Here is an 18,829-nt window from a genome sequence, read left to right on the forward strand (position 1 = left end):
TCTGAGGAGTTATTGGAACGATTTACAAAGGCTCAATTATTACAAATCTCTGAACATTATGGCGTTGCAATAACTGGAAAGAAAAAACAGGAGGTTAAGGAATGTCTCATAGCAAATCTGGAGAAAGATGACATTTTGCAAAGGTGCGCACAGGTTGTCTCTCCCAGTGTTGCAAAGGGGCTACCTCCGCTTGTGTCGATAGTCCCTGGGTTAACATTCAGTGTTTCCCCCAGTAAATCTGTCAGTCAAGGCGGTAAGCAGGTGGCGGTGCTGTTGGCGCGGCGCGTAGCGGCGCGGCGAAAATTTTTGGGGGTATTTTGCTCAAAGATGCCAGTACGCATGAATGAAATAAACAACTGTTTATTTCAATATAAATAAACAACAGTAGGTACAAATGTTGTGGAAAACATGCAGACACTACAAAATAGGGTTTAAGCCGGTTTTTAAGAAAAATCAAGCTGCCTCTGAAGATGACAGTTTGTGATGTCGGATTCCGTTCAAATTAACCGCCTATTCATTGTGGACGGCAAGAAAAAAAAAGTTTTCGCGCATGCGCACCTGATTCTGTATGATTTAACATGTACGCAAATAAGCATCATTCTTTGTGCCTTTTTTACGTAAATGGTATGCCACATAAGCCTTTACGTTACATATCATTCATGGACCAATTAAAATCGAGATATTACTAGACATTTACGCAGCTTAAGGCCAATGTATGCTACTCCGAGTCCGTTGCGGACTGACGGACGGACGGAGCGGACGGACCCTTTTTGATTTATAGTTCTACGAGCCTTTTTGTTGTGAAAACAATTCACCGCCAGAACAGTAGATGGCGCAACTGAAGTCGAGCTTAGAGAAGCCTACCTCATGAGGTATATAGAAGAAGTCCACGCTGGTTTATTTACGTCCTCCCGGCTCCTCACACACAGTGAACGATGGCAGCTAACAGAAAAAGGATGTTGATGACGCGACAGTTTTTGCTGAATAAAGTGACACCCAGCGGGTCATAATGCTTATGTTATCGTGTCTTAACGCAGCGGTTCCCCGGTCTTGTTTCCAAACTGCGTTGCTAATTCAACAGCTGCAACAGCTTGAAGCTACACGGAGGCAGCTAGCTTCCCCCCAGCTTCCACACACAGTCAGCAGGGACACCCGATACTAACTACTACCGTTAGTTAGTATCGATCTAAAGTGTTTGCTTCTAACCTGACGGTGTTTGAGAGTGTCATGAGCCGTGGGATTAAAGTCAGCGGGTTTTTGCGCTGTTCCCACCGCAGTTAGCATGGTGGTTAGCCCGCTAGCCACGTTATGAAAGTTCGTTATAACAGTATGTGACCGTACACACGTGCCGTAAGTGCTCTAACCAGCCACCGTCAGCCGGACAACGCTGCTGGCTTAACACACTTGTCACACGAATTATAGAGTCGTAGTTGTGATTTTGGTTTATTGTGATGTAGGGAATGGAACAGGAAGTTTCCATTCCGAAATGCTGGCGTTAGCGGACCAATCACCAATATTTTTTTCAGTACATTGGTAGTCAAGGCGGGGCCCTAGTCTTGTTAAGGCGGCCGCCTTAACAAGATAGTGCTGGGGGAAACCCTGACATTTGACCAACAAAAAGAGCTGATGTTGATACAATTGGAACATGAAAGAATGAAAATAGATAAGGAATTGGCACTCAAAAAAATTAAAATGGAAAATCAACTAGGTGAAATGGAGTTGCAACGACGAAAGCTGGATTTGGTTAGTGCGGGTAAACTCTCTGGTGATTCCGTGTTTGATGGGCATGGTTCAATTGAGTCTGGTGGTGCGTCGTCGCGTCCTTTTGATATTATTCGTAACCTGAGCCTTTTGCCCAAATTTAATGAAAGAGACCCGGACACATTTTTTTCTTTTTTCGAGCGTATTGCGGATACACGGGGTTGGGCCGTCACTGAGCGAACGTTGATGTTGCAGTGTGCTTTCACAGGAAAGGCTCAGGAGGCATACGCAGCACTGAGTAACACTGATAGCCAAAGTTATACCAAAGTTAAGGCTGCTGTGCTGAAGGTATACGAGTTGGTGCCAGAGGCATACCGTCAGCACTTCAGAAATTGGAGAAGAGGGAAGACGCAGTCACATTTAGAATTTGCACGTGATTTGGTGTTGCACTTTAATCGCTGGTGCGCTGCGTCAGAGGTTGACAACTTTGAAAGTTTGTGCGACCTGATATTGCTTGAGCAGTTTAAGACTGCAGTTCCACAACCGATTGCTACTTACGTCAGTGAAAAGGAAGTTACAACAGTTGCTGAAGCTGCTGCGCTAGCAGACGACTACACCTTGACGCACAAGGGTACGTTTGGAGAGCCTGGCCCTTATGTTGCTGACTCTGGGTTCAGGAGAAATATCCCTTTGTTTGATATGCAGCCTGCTGCTGGTCTAGGTAGAGTCGTCGGGTCAGTATACAGGAGTGATCATAGTGCACGGGAGGTTGACAAAGTTTGTAACTATTGTCGTAAAAAGGGACATTGGAAGTCTGAGTGTTATGCACTCAGGCCAAGAAGTGGATTGAGTGGTGCCCAGAACGGTTCGGAACCGCAAGGGGCCGGTCTGGCTGCCCCTGTGGTGAAACGGGTCGGTTATGTCACCCCAGAATCTGAACCATCACCCAAAACTCAGCCCTCCCCAGGTTTTGATTCTTATCTGCCCTTCGTAACGGAAGGGTTTGTGTCTCTGTTGGAAGGTGACAACAGGGTTCCTGTGAAAATTTTGCGTGATACTGGTGCATTTGACACGTTCATTGTAGCGTCAGTTCTGCCGTTTTCAGAAAACTCTGATACTGGTGACTTCATTCCAGTCCTTGGAATGGGCATGAACGTTTTGAATGTTCCCTTACACAAGATAAGGCTCTTTTCTGATTTGTTCCAGGGTGAAGCGCAGGTGGGAGTTCGGCCAGCGTTACCAATTGAAGGAGTCACAATGATATTGGGTAATGGTTTGGTTGGTGCGCGTGTTTGGGCTGATGTGCCATCTGTTGTGGTAGCGTCAGTACCGCTGGTTAAAAGCAGGCCTGATGATAGCGAAAGGGAGTTTCCCGAGGTGTTCACTGCTTGTGCAGCCACCCGTGCGATGCGCCGTGCAAACGATGTTAAAAAAGTGGATGATGACCCAGAAACTGTCAGGTTATCCTTGTCTGATTTTCCTTTGTCTGTCTCTCAAGGTGACCTGGTGAGAGAGCAGCAGGTGGACCCTTCTCTGAAGCCTCTGTTTGAGAGGGCTCTCCCTGCTGCTGGTGCGAGGGACAGTGCACAGGCATACTTCGTTCATGATGAGGTTCTTGTGAGAAAGTGGGTGCCACATGGTCCTGATTTTGTTGGAGATCCTATTTACCAGATTGTCGTGCCTTCCAAATTTCATAGTGTGGTTTTGCAAGTGTCACATGACGAGTGTGGACACATGGGTGTCCGTAAAACATATGATCGCATTTTGCGTTATTTTTTTTGGCCTCGTCTATAGAGGGATGTGGCTTCATATATTAAAACTTGCCATACGTGTCAGTTGACCGGAAAACCGAATCAGAGCATAAAGCCTGTTCCTCTCTGCCCAATTATGGCAATTGGTCAACCGTTTGAGCATCTCATTATTGACTGTGTTGGTCCCCTACCGCGTTCGGGTGCAATCTATCTGTTGACAGTGATGTGTCAGAGCACTAGGTATCGGGCAGCATACCCATTACGCACCATCACTACTAAGTCGGTAGTGCGTGCCCTGACTCAGTTCATCTCCATATTTGGAATCCCCAAAGTCATTCAATCAGACCAAGGTTCTAACTTTCCTCTCATCTGTTTGCACAGGTTTTGAAACAACTCCGGGTGAAACATAACAAGGCGTCAGCCTAACACGCGCAGAGTCAGGGAGCTCTTGAGAGGTTCCACGCCACGTTGAAGTCTTTACTCTGTGCGTACTGTACTCAGTTGGACGGAGACTGGGAAGAGGGGTTACCGTGGTTGATGCTGGGGGCTAGGGAAGTAAGTCAGGAAAGTACAGGCTTTAGCCCAAATGATCTGGTGTTTGGACACACAGTGCGTGGCCCTTTGGCAGTCTTGCAGGACGATTGGAAGAATTCTGAGCCACCTAAAACTTGCTGCATTATGTAAATGGATTCAGGAATAGGCTATATGCTGCTGGAGAGCTAGCAAAAGAGAAACTTGCAGGCGCCCAACATAAAATGAAGCGTCTTTATGACCGTCGATCTGAGCAACGCACGTTTTCCCCGGGTGATCAAGTCCTCGCTCTGCTGCCTTTGGTCGGTTCCCCCTTTCAGGCTAAATTTACTGGTCCACATACAGTTGTAAAGAAAGTTTCAGACCAAAACTATTTGATTGCCACGCCTTTGTGTAGGAAACCTAACCAACTCTGTCATATTAACCTACTGAAGAATTATTACGATCGTGTGTCCTCTCCAGTATGCCCCCGTCCGGCGTGTTTGGCTAATACAGTCCTTGTGGACTCCATCCCTCATGCGGTGGCAGAGCTTGAGGAGGATGGGTTGTCCACTCCTGACCAATCCCTGTTAAATGGTAGGTTGAAAAATTCGGAATCACTTGTTAACCTTGACAGCTCGTTGCGCCATTTGGGGGAGGTTGAACGCACTCAGCTTATAACCCTCATCCATAATTATCCATCTCTTTTTGGTGATACTCCTTCACGTACAACTTTAATCGAACATGATATTGATGTAGGTGATGCAAGGCCCATTCGTCAACGTTTTTATAGGGTGAATCCTGAAAAACGTAAGCAGATGGATTCGGAAATAAAATATATGCTCGAAAATAACATTGCAGTTCCGTCATCGTCCAGCTGGGCGTCTCCATGTTTGACGGTTCCAAAACCTGGAGTGACCTGGAGGGCTGTGCAGTGTATTTAGATGATGTTGTCATCTACTCTGACAACTGGGAAACTCACTTACAGCGTATCGATGCTTTATTCGGCCGATTGGCTGACGCGTGCCTCACAGTCAATCTAGCGAAATGCGAGTTTGCAAAGGCGTCGGTGACCTACCTCGGACGACTGGTCGGACATGGTACAGTGTCGCTGTTGCGTGCCAAAGTAGAGGCTATAGACATGTACCAAAGACCCACAACCAAAAAAGAGCTGCAGCGATTTTTGGGCCTTGTGGGTTATTACCGCAGTTTCTGTAGGAATTTTTCCACTGTCGTTACCCCTCTCACTAATTTGTTGAGAGGTGATGCTAAATACCTTTGGGGTGATGTCTGTCAGCAGGCTTTTGAAAATGTGAAGTCCCTTCTCTGTGCTGCTCCGGTGTTGGCAGCTCCTCGTATGGATGAGCTTTTTAAGCTCCAGGTAGACGCTAGTCAGGTGGGCGCAGGGGCTGTCCTCCTCCAGGCCGATGAGCTTGGCATAGAGAAACCAGTTAGTTTCTTTTCAAAGAAATTGAATACGCACCAGCTGAACTACTCCGTCATTGAAAAGGAGGCTCTCGCCTTGGTCTGGGCTTTAGTTCATTTTGAGGTGTACATTATGTCTGGCCTTTCTCCTTTGATTGTGTATACAGATCATAACCCCTTGACTTTCCTTAATTCGCTAAAGTGTCCGAATCAAAGACTCGTGCGCTGGTCTTTATTTTTGCAGGGATATACTTTAGACATACGTCACATTAAAGGGAAGGACAATGTAGTGGCAGATTCGTTGTCCCGAGCACCCTGCTAAAATAGCCTAATGTTGAAAGTGCTGTACATGTTATCTTCCTCCTTTCTTACTCTCCACTAAAATCGCTCGCAGGATCCTGCTGCTGAAGTTGGAGGAGTGGCTGGATGCAGACGCGTAGGAACTGGGCAACAGTTTTTTTTATTTTTTAGTTAGTCAATCCATTTTTTATTAGATATATTAAACGTTACTATGATTACTAGAGTTCCATTTGAACCCTTTTCCTATGGGGGGGGGGGGGGGGTGTGACGGCCCTCTGACTGTTATAGGTAACCTGCTCTGCTCCTCCCCAGGTCTCTCCTCTCAGGTGGTTCCAGATGGGCGGAGCTGCCCAATCAACACCAATCAGAGGGTGCCAGATAAAAGGCTCACCAGTCTGCCCATGGCTGGCTCCCTCTCCAGACCCATTATGTTTGGTTAAACTTTCTGTCTGTCAATAAATTATGGTTAGTTTTCAGTTTAAACCTTGGTGTGTCTCCGTATTTGTTATGGCCAAGAGCCGGGCCGTGACAATAGCCCAGTCAATCAATGCTAACTTTTATGTAGTGTAATAACATCATTTCATAATCATAATGTCATATGACTGGTTAATATAAATATGAAGCAACTGTTGCAAGAATTAAGTAAACCATATTAGTTGCCAAGGTTAATGCATTATTAGACTATGACATCATTTTCTGACCTAACAGGGATGTCATGATGAAATCGTTCCTGGCATACAATCTTAAAAGATTCTTGGATCTATATAAACTTTACGTCGTGTCTATAGCCCTATAGGCTATTTATTTCCTTTTTTCACTTCATAACATCACTTATCATATAATGGAGAACATTTTTCTGATCAACATTATCATTATGATTGTCCTTTTAACTGGAAATATCTGCCCAGGAAATAAACCCACCAAGTTTGGTGAACATCAATAAATACATTGTCCTAGCTTCAACTACGAATGTTATAAATTGGATGGTTTTTTTTTTTAGGCAATTTTTTAAACGATTGTGTATGATAATTACAGTTGATGTGAAGAAAGGTACCAGGTGTCTTACCAGTCTTACCAGTGTAGCAAGTGGGCAGCCGGAGATTGTCTGAGTTTACATTGGACTCAGTGAGATAGGAGCTAACAGCTAAGTGCTAACGCCCGGAGAGCTGCATGTATTTACCCGCTTCGGCGGAGAACTTGTGGATGACGTTGGTCGGACCCATGTTGTGAAGAGGCAGCCTCGGAAACGGCCCTGTGCTCCGTATCGAGATCCGTATGTAAATCCTGGGAATCAAACTTTCACCAACTCAGCTCTTATTCTCTGAGCCTCAGCTGCTTTCATTGGCGAGTGCAGTGTTGCCAACTCCTCAGCAAGGAAAGTAGCTATTGGCTGTCCTAAAAGTCACTAGACATCGCCTAATTTGCATAATGTAATGGTCGCTAAAAGACGTACAGAAAGTGAGAAAAAACACCCTAAATATGTTTAGAACTTAAAATAAGCTTTCTTCTACAGAAGCATATTACATTCACTTCACAAAAAAATTATTCTGTTTTTCTGGGATAATTATCTCAGAAATTCCGAGACAAATGCCCCAAAAAATGAAAAATTCAAGTGAATGCAATACGCTTCCGTATTCTTCTTTTGATTCTTTTTTTTTTTCTTGACATTGAAATAGGCCATCACTTCTCAAAATAACTTCATGACTTTAATGCTTTATCTAGACCCACATACATTAATCGAATTTGTCCTGTATTGTTAAATGTTAGAATATCAAATTTTATCAAAAGGCTGTTATATGGCGCTCATCATGGTGCGCTGCACCATGATGTGCGCCACATTATCCTGCGGCGCACTTCATCCTGCCGCGCACCTCATCGTGTACGATGATGTCCGCCGCAGGATGATGTGCGCAGGCATGATTATGTGCGCTGCAGGATGAAGTGCGCTGTAGGATGATGTGCGCAGCAGGATGATATGTGGTGATGATGATATGCGCCGTGATGATGTGCACCGCAGGATGAAGTGCGCCGATGATGTGAGGTGATGTCATGCGCCGCAGGATGATGTGTGGCGTGATGATGTGCGCCAGGATGATGTGCGCCGATGATGTGAGGTAATGATGATTTGCGCAGCAGGATGAGGTGCGAACAGGATGATGTGCGCCACACATCATGTGCGGTGATGATGTGCGCCGATGTGCTCCCCAGTATGATGTGCGCCACAAGAAGATGTGCACTCTAGGATGATGTGTGCTGTAGGATGATGTGCGCCACAGGATGAAGTGCGCTGTAGGATGATGTGCGCTGCAGGATGATGTCCGCCGCAGGACAATGTCCGCCGATGTGCGCCCCAGGATGATGTGCGCAGCAAGATGATGTGCGCAGCAAGATGATGTGCGCTGTATGATGATGTGCGCCGATGTGCGCGCAGGCATAATGCAACACGGTCTCACGGCATTTTGTGAAACTGTCACGAAAATAATGTATCAGATTCGTGCTCCCTGCCACGATCTCCCTGACAAAGTCGTGCTGCTCATCACGACTTTAAAATGAATGCATTTCTATGGGAAGCATCTTTCCTGCTGGTGACACGTACAGCTGTGGTCTGAGCGTTTCCGCATTTCTCATGCTTGCGCCGCGTAGTTTACAGCTCTGAGGTTTGGTTTTGATGATCGCATTTATGTGATTTTAATGTCCCATATATTGTCTTTCTGTAATGAATATGTCACGGAAGCGCGATGTTTTCATGCGTAGGCGGCACATGAGCGTTGTTCGTGGTGATTCTTTCGGGTCAAAATAAAATAAAAGTATACTCCTGATCATTGACGATACTGCAGAGTTGTGTGGTGGCCATCGCGAAGGAATATTTCTGCTTCTTTTCCGAGAAAAATCGTAATTTCATTGGATTGTTGCGGCAATTTACACTACTGTTCCCATGAGTCTCAGCGACCGTTGCTATGGTGACGACGCCAGCTTTTAGTATAACGTTTTCTTTTGCCGCTGGGTGGTTATCGTCAGTGGCGAAATACTGCCCTGTAGCAGTTATATTGAAATGCAAAGAAGTGTACAATTCAAAATCTGCCTGCAACAAACAGCACAGGAAACAGAATTTGAAGCCTTCTGATTGGCTGAACTGGCCCAACTATGTAAGCCAATATTCAGTGAACATCATTTGTACGTTTTATTTGCACCTTCTTAAGTCAGCACAGTTAGAAAGTAAAGCTTTTATATCAGGATAAGCTATATTTTACTGTAAAATTATTATACGACGCGCGCAGCATCACCTGCAGGCGACGGCGCGTTTCCGGCGGAGATCGGCTCATCGGGTAAGTTGGGTTCCTGCTGCCTGTGTGCCTGAAATGTCATTAATGATGCCGTTCGTTGCCTTGACATGCTTAGTTTATACATAAGGCCAATGAGCCAAAGCCTGGTCGATAGTTTGGACTTTGTCAGCAACATAAATTTTATTTTTCACGGTGAAAATAGGTTTGCTAGCTAACTTACGATCAACATAAGCTAGCGCAATGCTTCATTTCCATCAGCTGAAAGGTAGAATCGATAAAAAAAAAACATCAACCTTTTTAAATAGTAGAATGTGACTGTGGTACAGTTGCCAGTCTCTTACTGTAATTACTGAAGACGCCACGGAAAACTACAATTCCTTCATTCGGATACACATTTTAAACCTATCAATATTAATATAGGCACAACTGTGTAGTAAACAATTACATGTAGGTTAATCAAGATTACATTTTCGGATTACAAAAGAATAATATAACAATAACAATATGCTAAATGCCTATTATTATAGCCACTGAAAATGTTTTGAGATGTTTACATTTATTTTGAATTATATGAATGGATTTTTTTTGTATTTGGTTACTACATTAACTTTCTTTGTTCTCTCTGCAGATACATCCAACCAACAGAGAAGTCATCCTACACCCACACCACAAAAAAAACAACTTTTAAGAGCCAATCTCTTTATCTTTACCACTGTCTATCTCTCAACCTGTTTGTCTGTCTAGCCCTGTCTGTCTCTGTCTCCTATACAGAATCAGTTTGTATATTTGTATTACTTGTCTGTCTGTCTCTCTGACGGTATCTGTCTGTGTTACAATGTCTTACAGACATACCATTGACCGAAATAGTCCCCACTTCAAAGATGGGAGACTCATAGCTACTGAAATTGCTTTTGACCAGGCTTTAGCTGAAGCCCGGGTAAGTATTTTTTATATCTCATTTATTGTGTAGTTCAACTGATGGGTGACAGTTCCCAGGGCACAAGGGCTCACTGAATGGTTTGATTGTAAATTATGAATAATATGCTATGGCCTTCACAATCACCACATCTAAACACCCTGTCCATCACAATCATTAAAACACAAAAAGGGAATATCTTTATATAATTTTGTTTGGCCCTGTACAGTCAAAGCATTTTTGCATTGAAGCTATTCAATTTCTCAGTAACACACTATGTTGGGGTTTTCTTTCATTTGTCACCTCTCCTTTGGTTTCAGTATCTTTAACTTTATCACTCTTACACAGAGAGCATCTGAGGAGCGGAAAAGAGCACAGCCTAAAGGAGACCCTCCACAGACCTCTAAAAGGGCAGGACGAGGCAAGCCCAGGGGGAGGCGTGGAGGGCGACATCGAGCCTCAGCCTCAGGTTGATATCTGAATTTGTATTTATTTTTATTTTTATTTGTATGAATTAAATAAATGGTAGACTAAATCAAATCAGAACTTATTGTTGAGAGTTTAAAATATTCCCATCTACAAGATATTGAAAGTATAATAACATTGTGCAGTGGCATTACAGTCAAATCACATTACCAAGTTCTTAACATATTATATCTGTTTTTTATAAATTGTTAATCATTATGTAGGTTGAAAGAAATATGAATGCAGTGATAATCTAACCTGTTCTTGTTATTCTATGCACTGTTTTACATTCACATGCCCAGCTGGGTGCCCCCCGTCATCCAGTGTGGAGGTTCCATGTACTGAACCCTCAGCACAACTAAATCCTCAAGAGAAGTTTGGTAAGTCACAGTGATCAATTTAAGTTTAAATCTAAATTAAATGTCTAATTACAGTTATCAATGATACAGAAAAATCACAACAGATGGTACCATGCATGGATTAATAGATTACAATTTGGGTCAGTTCCATATTGAACCATAAAATGATGCATTTATTTAACATATTGATCAGTTGGCTTTTAATGGTTCTCATGTAGATCATTGTTCATAGCTCAAGTTCCTATTTTCTTTACAGAAAAAACTATGGAGATGCTCCGTACTTTTTTAGCCTCATGTCCGTCTGCTGACCCTCAAAGACACTCTGCGTCATCGTGGTCTTTCCGGCAGCAGAAAGCCTCAGAGCGCTGGAAAGAAGTAAGACCGTACCACCTAACATGCCTTATTGATAAAGAGGCTGTTGGTCAACCCTTGTGTGGCCTCTGCCACGAGCCTGCTGTTATCAGGTTGGATCTCATTTATATAATATCAAACTTATTATTAATCTATTTAGCCAGGGTTGGCTTGTTGAGAATTAATGCTTGGTGCCCTGCTATGTATTGTTAGCTAACATGCATGTAAGAGAAAAGATGGATACCAAGAAGACACCTAAAGGAATATGAAAAGTTAATCTTAGACCATGGGTCTGTGAGATGACAGTGCGGAACACTGTCACCATGCTACCACGCAATAAAATTGATAAACCTTGTATCAAACTTAATTCAGAATATCTTTAGTGGAATGTATAGTACTTTATGAGTTATTCACCTGAAAATGCTAATCATTACATAAACATAATTTTGAATTTCCTCCCTAGGTGCAGAGAATGTCTACCTGAGGAGTGGTTCTGTGGGGACTGTGATGTACTGCATCACAAAAAACAACCGCTCCACAACAGGGAAGCTGCGATTGATGGGTTTTTTAAAGCCATTCCTCCAACCACATGCATCATGAGAGGGGAGGGTGGATATTGCACCCATAAGCAAGGTGTGTTCTCATAAAAGCTTTGATTTTGCTGTTCACTTGTGTCTGCAGCCAGGAAAAGATCATGTACATGAGTGTTTTTCTTTATTTTTGCCAGCATGCATTTTGCCAACTGTCAAGGTGCAAAGCTGCTCGTGTGAAGGCACAAACTTCACTGTGTCTCCAGGCAAACCAGTGATTTTAATCACCATCAATGGTAAAAAACAAGATACCTTTTTTTTTTCTGTTGTAAATTTGATTTGTGTTGACATTTCTGTACTGTGGCACTGTGTTTACAATTGCAGTAGTGTCAAACTCATGGTATAGCACGTTATTGTTATTAATCCGAAACATAAACAGACATTTTTGTCATTTTGGCTGCATGCAACTGGAATGGAGGTCAAAAGATGGAGATTTCAACTGGAATGCAGTGTGACTCTAGTAAAATGCGTAATAATAATATTATTTTTTTTGTTTTAATTGCTTCAAGGGCGTTATGACTTGCACCAGCCATTATATGTGTGTGCATCGTGTCAGCAGCAGTGGACCCCCGACTTAAAAGACCTCCTTAAGAGTGGATATTGGCCGGCAACTGTCAACACAGCAACACTGTACACGTTGGACCTCCTTAGCTCCTTTCAGGAACTCAAGGTTATCGCTCCAGGATTCTCCAGACAGGCTTTTGCTAAGCTGCTGGAGCATCGCACAAAGTGTGGCGGAAGAGTAAGTAATTGTTTTTCACTATGTTAATACATGTCTTCTCCATAAGCAAACAAAATCCCCAAAATAACCATTTAATTCTATGTCGTCCAGTCTGGACATATCAGTGGCGATGCACTGCAGCGTAGCTTCTTGGAGTTTTCATATGCTTCATTTGAGGAAGAGCAGCTCTGCTGTGGTAAACCTTTCACCTGCCCAGCATGCACAACAGAAATGCTGGCTGTTGCGGCAGATGGGAACAGGAAGCTATATCGCTTTCGCCGAAGTGGAAGGTGCTCTTTCTTCCAGTGATTTTATTGATTTATCTGTATACTTTTTGTAATTTCATGGATTGATTTCCTATTTTTTGTCTTCCTCAGCTCTGCTGACCCGGGTTTTTTTGAGGGGCTTTAGTGGCTAAAGACGGTGCAGTGTCTGAATTTGTGGACACCGTGCGGAGATCAGTGAAAAATGCAAGTTCTTATCACAATTTGACAAAACTATTTAATAAAACAAACACCTACTGTTTGTCCTACCCTGATATCCTTCCCACTGCAACTTGCATATATTGTATGACACCATTGCTTTAATTTAATATGATTTGTTATGCGTATCTTGTCATAGACACAGGGAAGAGGCACATGTGGGATCTCACAGTGGACAGCAGCAAGGAAGACTTCAAGGAGGACTTCCAAACTCGATGAAGAGGGGATGGAAGTGGCTGTGTGTCACCATGGATTCCTTCTGAAGGCGCTCAATATGTACAGGGGTGAGATATTTGGTTACCCCCTGTTTCTTCAGAAGGAGCTCATGCCAGCCAAGGCACAGTTCTTTGCCATGGATGTGGCCTGCAAATACTGGCCATATCTGGAGAAAGCTGCCAGTGTCCTTCCTGCTCTCCAGGAGCTGACCAAGATGAAACCCTTCCTCAGTGTTATGCATGCTTTTTTGGGATCATATGTGCATTTCTAATGCTCACAGCCACATTAATGATATAAAATTGCTGTCTTTTTGCTTGACTATTGCACCTATCCTTTGCTAACAGATTAAATGGAGTGGTAGGAACCAGGAAGGGGCAGGGACAACTGCCGGTGAGGAGGTGGAGCAGGTCAACAGCTATCTGTCCCGTTGCACCCTCACAACAAAATACATGTCTAAAGCAGGTGATTAGAGTCTTCCATATCCTTGCATACCTTCTTATATTGTATATATCATAACCTCATTATTTGCTTTCAACAGCACGGGTGGACATGCTTACATTGCATGCAGTGGGGTGGAACCACAAGAAAAATGGCGCTCTACATCAGGCCCTTTCCACAAGATATGTGAAGGTAAGTCTCATGTGTCTCCCTTTAATAGTTTTATGTACACTTGGCCTGTTGTCAGTCATACAAACACTTTTTCAGACCTGTCAGAGACTCATTGATGAGACTGCAAGGCTAGCTGAACTGCAAACACAGCTACAGTGCTCAGATGAGACAGTGTCACAGTGGACCTCAGGTGTGAAGGAATGGGCAGCTGATGGTAAGCATGACCAAATAACAGAAAACAATATATATCCCTTTCTAATATTTTGACTGACTGAATTCTATGGATGAAATGTATTGATTAAAACAGATGGTGACATCACCTGCCACCAGCCAACAACATGTCACTATTAGATGTTATGTATATTCGTGTCGTGTTTATCGTAACTTCAAGTTTCCCTAAAGGAAGCGTACATACCAAGTTATACAATCAGGTTGGGTTAAAGGGGTTTGATATATCAGACCAATTCAAACATTGAAACTGTGTGTTGGGTTATTTTCTATCGGTCTTATTTCTACAGAGACACTACAGAAATCTGATCCCACTGCAGACACCACACACACAGGCCTTCAGCAGTCCATTGGGGGCCTTTACCTTAGTGTGAGGCAGCGGAAGCAAACCCTCTACCGTCAGAATGGTATGCCTATATTATATAACGGGTTGAGGAAATCTAATTGTTGTATTTAAGAATTCTGTTAACACTTCACCAACAAATACAGAAAGTACGTAAACTAGTTGCTGTTAAGCTAATTTAGTAAAGTATTACTATTATTATTGTTAAATTCTGTTCTATAAGTGACCAACTGTGTGCAGTGCATTTTTGTTGATGTTGAACAGTTCTGTCACAAACCTCTGTCTTCTTTTCATGACTTTCTAGACAGCAGCAAAATTCGCCATGGCCTTCGAAGGAAGATGGCAGAAGAGAAAAAGGCCCTTTTTCAGGAGATTCAAAACTACAATCTTCTTGTGCAAGCCTCTGCCACAATTGATGCAGCCATGGTGGAGCATTCCCTGACTGGAGAGAGCACTGTGTCCCCAATATGGCCATGGGAGGTTCCTGGCAGCGGTATGTCAGTTTTAAACGCTACATATGAATATAACAACATTTAATAATACTATTTGTAATGCTATTAGACAAGACTCTCCAATGTATGCATGTAACTGTTTTTGTGTTTTTAGCAAACATCACAATCAAGAAGCAGCTGCATGACCAAGTGATGTTGACCATGCGACTGCAAGAGGAAAAGAATGTTTTGGTGTTGGAGATGGCACAACACTGCACATGGTTGCAGAACCTGGCAGTGGTTCTCAGAAACAAAGTGGCTGAGGATGGTAAGTAGAAAAACTGGCTTGTGCATAACAAGATGGCAATTATAGGTGCTTGCTGGAGAGATATTCAGTTCAATTCAATTTAATTTACTTATATAGTGCCAAAAGTAACAGAAGTTATCTTAGGACACTTTTAATATAGAGCAGGACTTGCAGCAAAATAGTCAAAGTAACCTCTCGCTGTAGATTTGAATGGGAGAGGCCTTTCTGCTACCATCTCATGATGTACTGTGTCTCTAATGTAATCTCTTGTGTATTTTCAAATGAAGACACAGGAAGTGAAGGGCTTTGCTGTCTCTTACGAAAGAGACTTTCAGAGGTGTTGGACAAGTTTGAGGTGGTCCTCCAACAGTACAAGACTGCTTTAGGTCCTGAGGCCTCTGTCCTCCCCCATGTTGAAGAGGAAGAACGAAGTGACCGTAGCATTCCAGACACCAGTGAAGATGAAGAGGATTGAAGTCATTCACAAACCTAGACCTGTTACTATTGAATGATTATTTTTGTATGTGTATATATAAATGCTTCACACACCTTGATTTTAAAACAGTTCAACTTCTGATATAAAATTTCTGCTTTTTTGTTTTTCTGTATTTCCACATATTGGGTCTGGACATAAACTGATGGCATTGGCATTTTGATAAGAGACTTAGACTAAACCTGATTGATAGAAAAGGCACGATTGTTCAAAAATAGTATGTGTACATGTTTTTGTTATACATGATTCCATGGTTTGTTGTCAGTGCTTTTGAAGTTAGCCTAGCCTATAGTCCAGTGTTATGAATAAATACAGCCTTGTGGCTTATTTGACAAATATATGTTATGTTTCACTTGTGTATCCATGAAAGATAAATAAAATATTGCCAAAGATGAGTATTTATTTTTCTCACATTTCCATACATACAAAGAAAGAGAAACAAACATAAATATATATATGTGGAACTTAGTAATTATTGTAATTAAATTAAATAATTTGGGGTAGCACTTATGTCTTACTATTATCATCTGGGTCACTGTAGGTATTGCTAGGTTTTAGCCATCATAAACTGTAACATTGTTAGATTTTAGGGCAGGTTAAACACTTAAATGATGATGGAATATGAATAATCTTCATTTTATGAAGCCTTCTGAATAAGCTATTAAACGGACATCAACACGTTTAGTGTTAGGTGAGTCCACAGAATAGGCTATAGTAGTAAACATACAGGTTTCTATGTGCATGGACATGGGTACATTTACTTAATGTATTTTGACATTTTTAGGGTAACCAGTGGGGGTGACTAGGCCTGGGAGGTAACTTAAGTTAAAACTTTATTAATCATGTTTTTACACACAAAATTATTTCTCTGCATTTATCCCATCCAGTTGGCACCTGTCCGAACACACATGCAAATGCACAGGAACACACATATAGTGACAGATGCCACTCTATTGTTTGTGTGAGCAGTCTTACGGGTAGGGCAGTCACAAGTACAAGTGTGTTGTTTAGTTGGTTTTGCTTTATGCACTGTATTTTCTGTACATCTGTGTAGAAAAGTAGCCTTAACCATAACCAGTGGTGGAAGAAGTATTCAGATCCTGTGGCTTGCTTAAGTAAAAGTCCTAATGCCACAGTGGAAATACTCAACAATATATAAAAGTACTGCATTCCAAACCTTACTGAAGTAAAGGTACCCTATGCAAGCATTATCAGAAATATGTACTACAAGTATAAAAAGTAAAAGTATGGATAGGGCAGGAAGGGGCTTTACTATTATATGACCCTGATCCTAAAATACTGTAGACCTAACACAGACCCTGCATTTCATCCTAAAAAATAAGGTTAAAACAGGCCAAGTCCAACAATTTTAATGAGGAATCCGAAAAAAATGATAGAGTACAAATATAATCTAAAATAAAATATGTCATCTTATTTCACTTTCAAAGGGTTCTGTAAAGCTATGCCTGTTCAAAGCCATCTTCATGAAATGTGAAAATGAAAACTTTGTCGTAGGACTGAACCAAATACATCATTGGAAAGCTCTCAACTTGCAGATTAACATCATGGCAGTTTGAAGACAATACAGGGCTCCTGGTATGAAATATTGACCTTTGAACTGGTAAAGATGCAGAAAAACTAGTCCACGCCTTTGTTACATCGAGAGTGGACTATTGTAATTCATTATTATCAGGCTCCAGCAGTAAGTCGTTAAAGACTCTACAGCTTGTCCAAAATGCCGCAGCACGTTTCCTGACAAGAACCAGGAAAAGAGAGCACATTACACCAGTATTAGCTTCGCTACACTGGCGTCCAGTTAAATTTAGAATAGAATTTAAAATTCTCCTCCTAACTTTCAAGGCCCTTAATAATATAGCACCTTCTTATCTTAAAGAGCTGTTAGTACCCTACCGTTAGTACCCTACCGTCCTGGGAGAGGGATCCCTCACACGTGGCTCTCTCTGAGGTTTCTACTTATTTTTACCCTGTTAAAAGGGTTTTTTCAGTAGTTTTTCCTCACTCTTGCTAAGGGTTAAGGACGGAGGATGTCACACATGTTAAAGCCCTATTAGACGAATTGTAATTTGTGAATATGGGCTATACAAATAAAATTGAATTGAATTGATTTAAACCTGGTGCAACTTGAAGGCTTATCATTCAGCAACAGATTGGGCTACAGACATAGGAACAGCTGTTATAGAAAGCACTAGACCTAAGCTGTCATGTGGATATGGTCACCTTTGGGCACCAACTGGAGGGGGTGTTAAATATGAACAATAAGTGATTTTCACCTATTTAACAATTAAGTTTTTAAAATCTGATAACACCAATATGTTTCCCACCACCTAAACCCACCAGAGCTGCCCACAGTTAAATACTGACAACTTCCGATTAAGGGAACTATACTATTATGTTTAAAAACTACAATTCCCTTTAGACGCGCCATAAAACTCAGAACGAAGCGTAGAAGTCGGCCGGTGTACTTGTAGTTCTTCCGGTGTGTGTATGTCGGGCTCGTTCGACTACTGTTTTGCATTGTCTGCCGTGGAAGGGCTTCATTCCATTTCAAATTGCCGCTGGTCGGCCGTAACCTGAACCTAAACGCCACTATCTCCGCAAACAAACTGCCTTTTATAGCCTGTGATTGTGAAATGGGAAGCTGCTCACTTAATTTTATTTTATTTCTGAAAATATGTGACATCTTTATAAAAGAAAAAAAAAAAATAGAACGACGAAACACAAATTAATTATTAATATGAATCCACTTCACACAGGACTCCAAACAGTGTGTATCTGACACAGAGAAGGGGACGACTTAGTGAAAACACAACATCTGAATAACTTGTGGTTTAGTAACTGGTAAGGTTTAGCGGACTGGCTTTATCTCCATAGCAAACGGTGGCAGAGGACCATGGGTAATTTAGGGTTTTGCGATCCAAAACTATATAAAAAAAAAAGTGATTTCTCAGAATCGAGGGAGAAGTAAATTAAAACTGATGGCCACACCATTAACCTATTGCAGTATTTACTTATCGAGGAAACGTTCATGGTTTTATGTTAAGAAATGTGGAGGACACCGTTAAAAGAAAGCGTTAACATGTGATTGGCCGACCTTGAGGAAAATACTTCCGGGCGACAGTCGGGGGTTCCCTCTTCTCCAATGAGAGGACTGATGCTCACAATGAGGGGCGGGACAAAGCGCTGTCTCCAGATGAAGAACTTGACCCAGTTGTTTCGTGTCTCCATCACGTAGTAGTTATAATAACCATAGTAATCCAGATAAGGATCGTTTTAATATTAAATTAGATGCTACCCCTCATTGCTAGGCTACATCTACAATAATTCAC

The 18,829-nt window shown here is 42.2% G+C and overlaps 1 protein-coding gene and 1 long non-coding RNA gene across 3 annotated transcripts; both read left to right on the top strand.

The window, feature by feature from the left end:
* Positions 1 to 6,446: 6,446 nt before the first annotated feature.
* On the top strand, positions 6,447 to 12,846 carry LOC133966821 (uncharacterized). Of its 2 annotated transcripts, XR_009923990.1 has the most exons (9): positions 6,447 to 9,908; positions 10,236 to 10,356; positions 10,655 to 10,732; positions 10,968 to 11,086; positions 11,526 to 11,695; positions 11,790 to 11,888; positions 12,162 to 12,394; positions 12,485 to 12,663; positions 12,751 to 12,846. It is a non-coding gene; the product is annotated as an uncharacterized LOC133966821 (long non-coding RNA). The 2 variants fall into 2 exon arrangements; XR_009923991.1 differs by lacking the exon at positions 12,485 to 12,663.
* A 154-nt stretch (positions 12,847 to 13,000) lies between these two features.
* On the top strand, positions 13,001 to 15,859 carry LOC133966820 (uncharacterized). The gene is made up of 8 exons (XM_062401849.1): positions 13,001 to 13,139; positions 13,416 to 13,533; positions 13,610 to 13,701; positions 13,777 to 13,894; positions 14,199 to 14,315; positions 14,556 to 14,744; positions 14,858 to 15,010; positions 15,277 to 15,859. Exons 2-8 carry the CDS (start codon positions 13,521 to 13,523, stop codon positions 15,462 to 15,464), a joined length of 870 nt encoding a protein of 289 aa, XP_062257833.1. The 5' UTR covers positions 13,001 to 13,139; positions 13,416 to 13,520; the 3' UTR covers positions 15,465 to 15,859.
* The last annotated feature ends 2,970 nt before the right edge of the window (positions 15,860 to 18,829 follow it).

This window comes from Platichthys flesus, chromosome 13 (assembly GCF_949316205.1).
Source record: "Platichthys flesus chromosome 13, fPlaFle2.1, whole genome shotgun sequence".
Classification (NCBI taxonomy): Eukaryota; Metazoa; Chordata; class Actinopteri; order Pleuronectiformes; family Pleuronectidae; genus Platichthys; species Platichthys flesus.

Excerpts from the sequence above, each read along its gene's own strand:
- LOC133966820 (XM_062401849.1), top strand. Across the intron at positions 13,702-13,776 it reads TTTCCACAAGATATGTGAAG|ACCTGTCAGAGACTCATTGA; the intron begins GTAAGTCTCATG and ends ACACTTTTTCAG. Across the intron at positions 14,316-14,555 it reads AACCCTCTACCGTCAGAATG|ACAGCAGCAAAATTCGCCAT; the intron begins GTATGCCTATAT and ends ATGACTTTCTAG.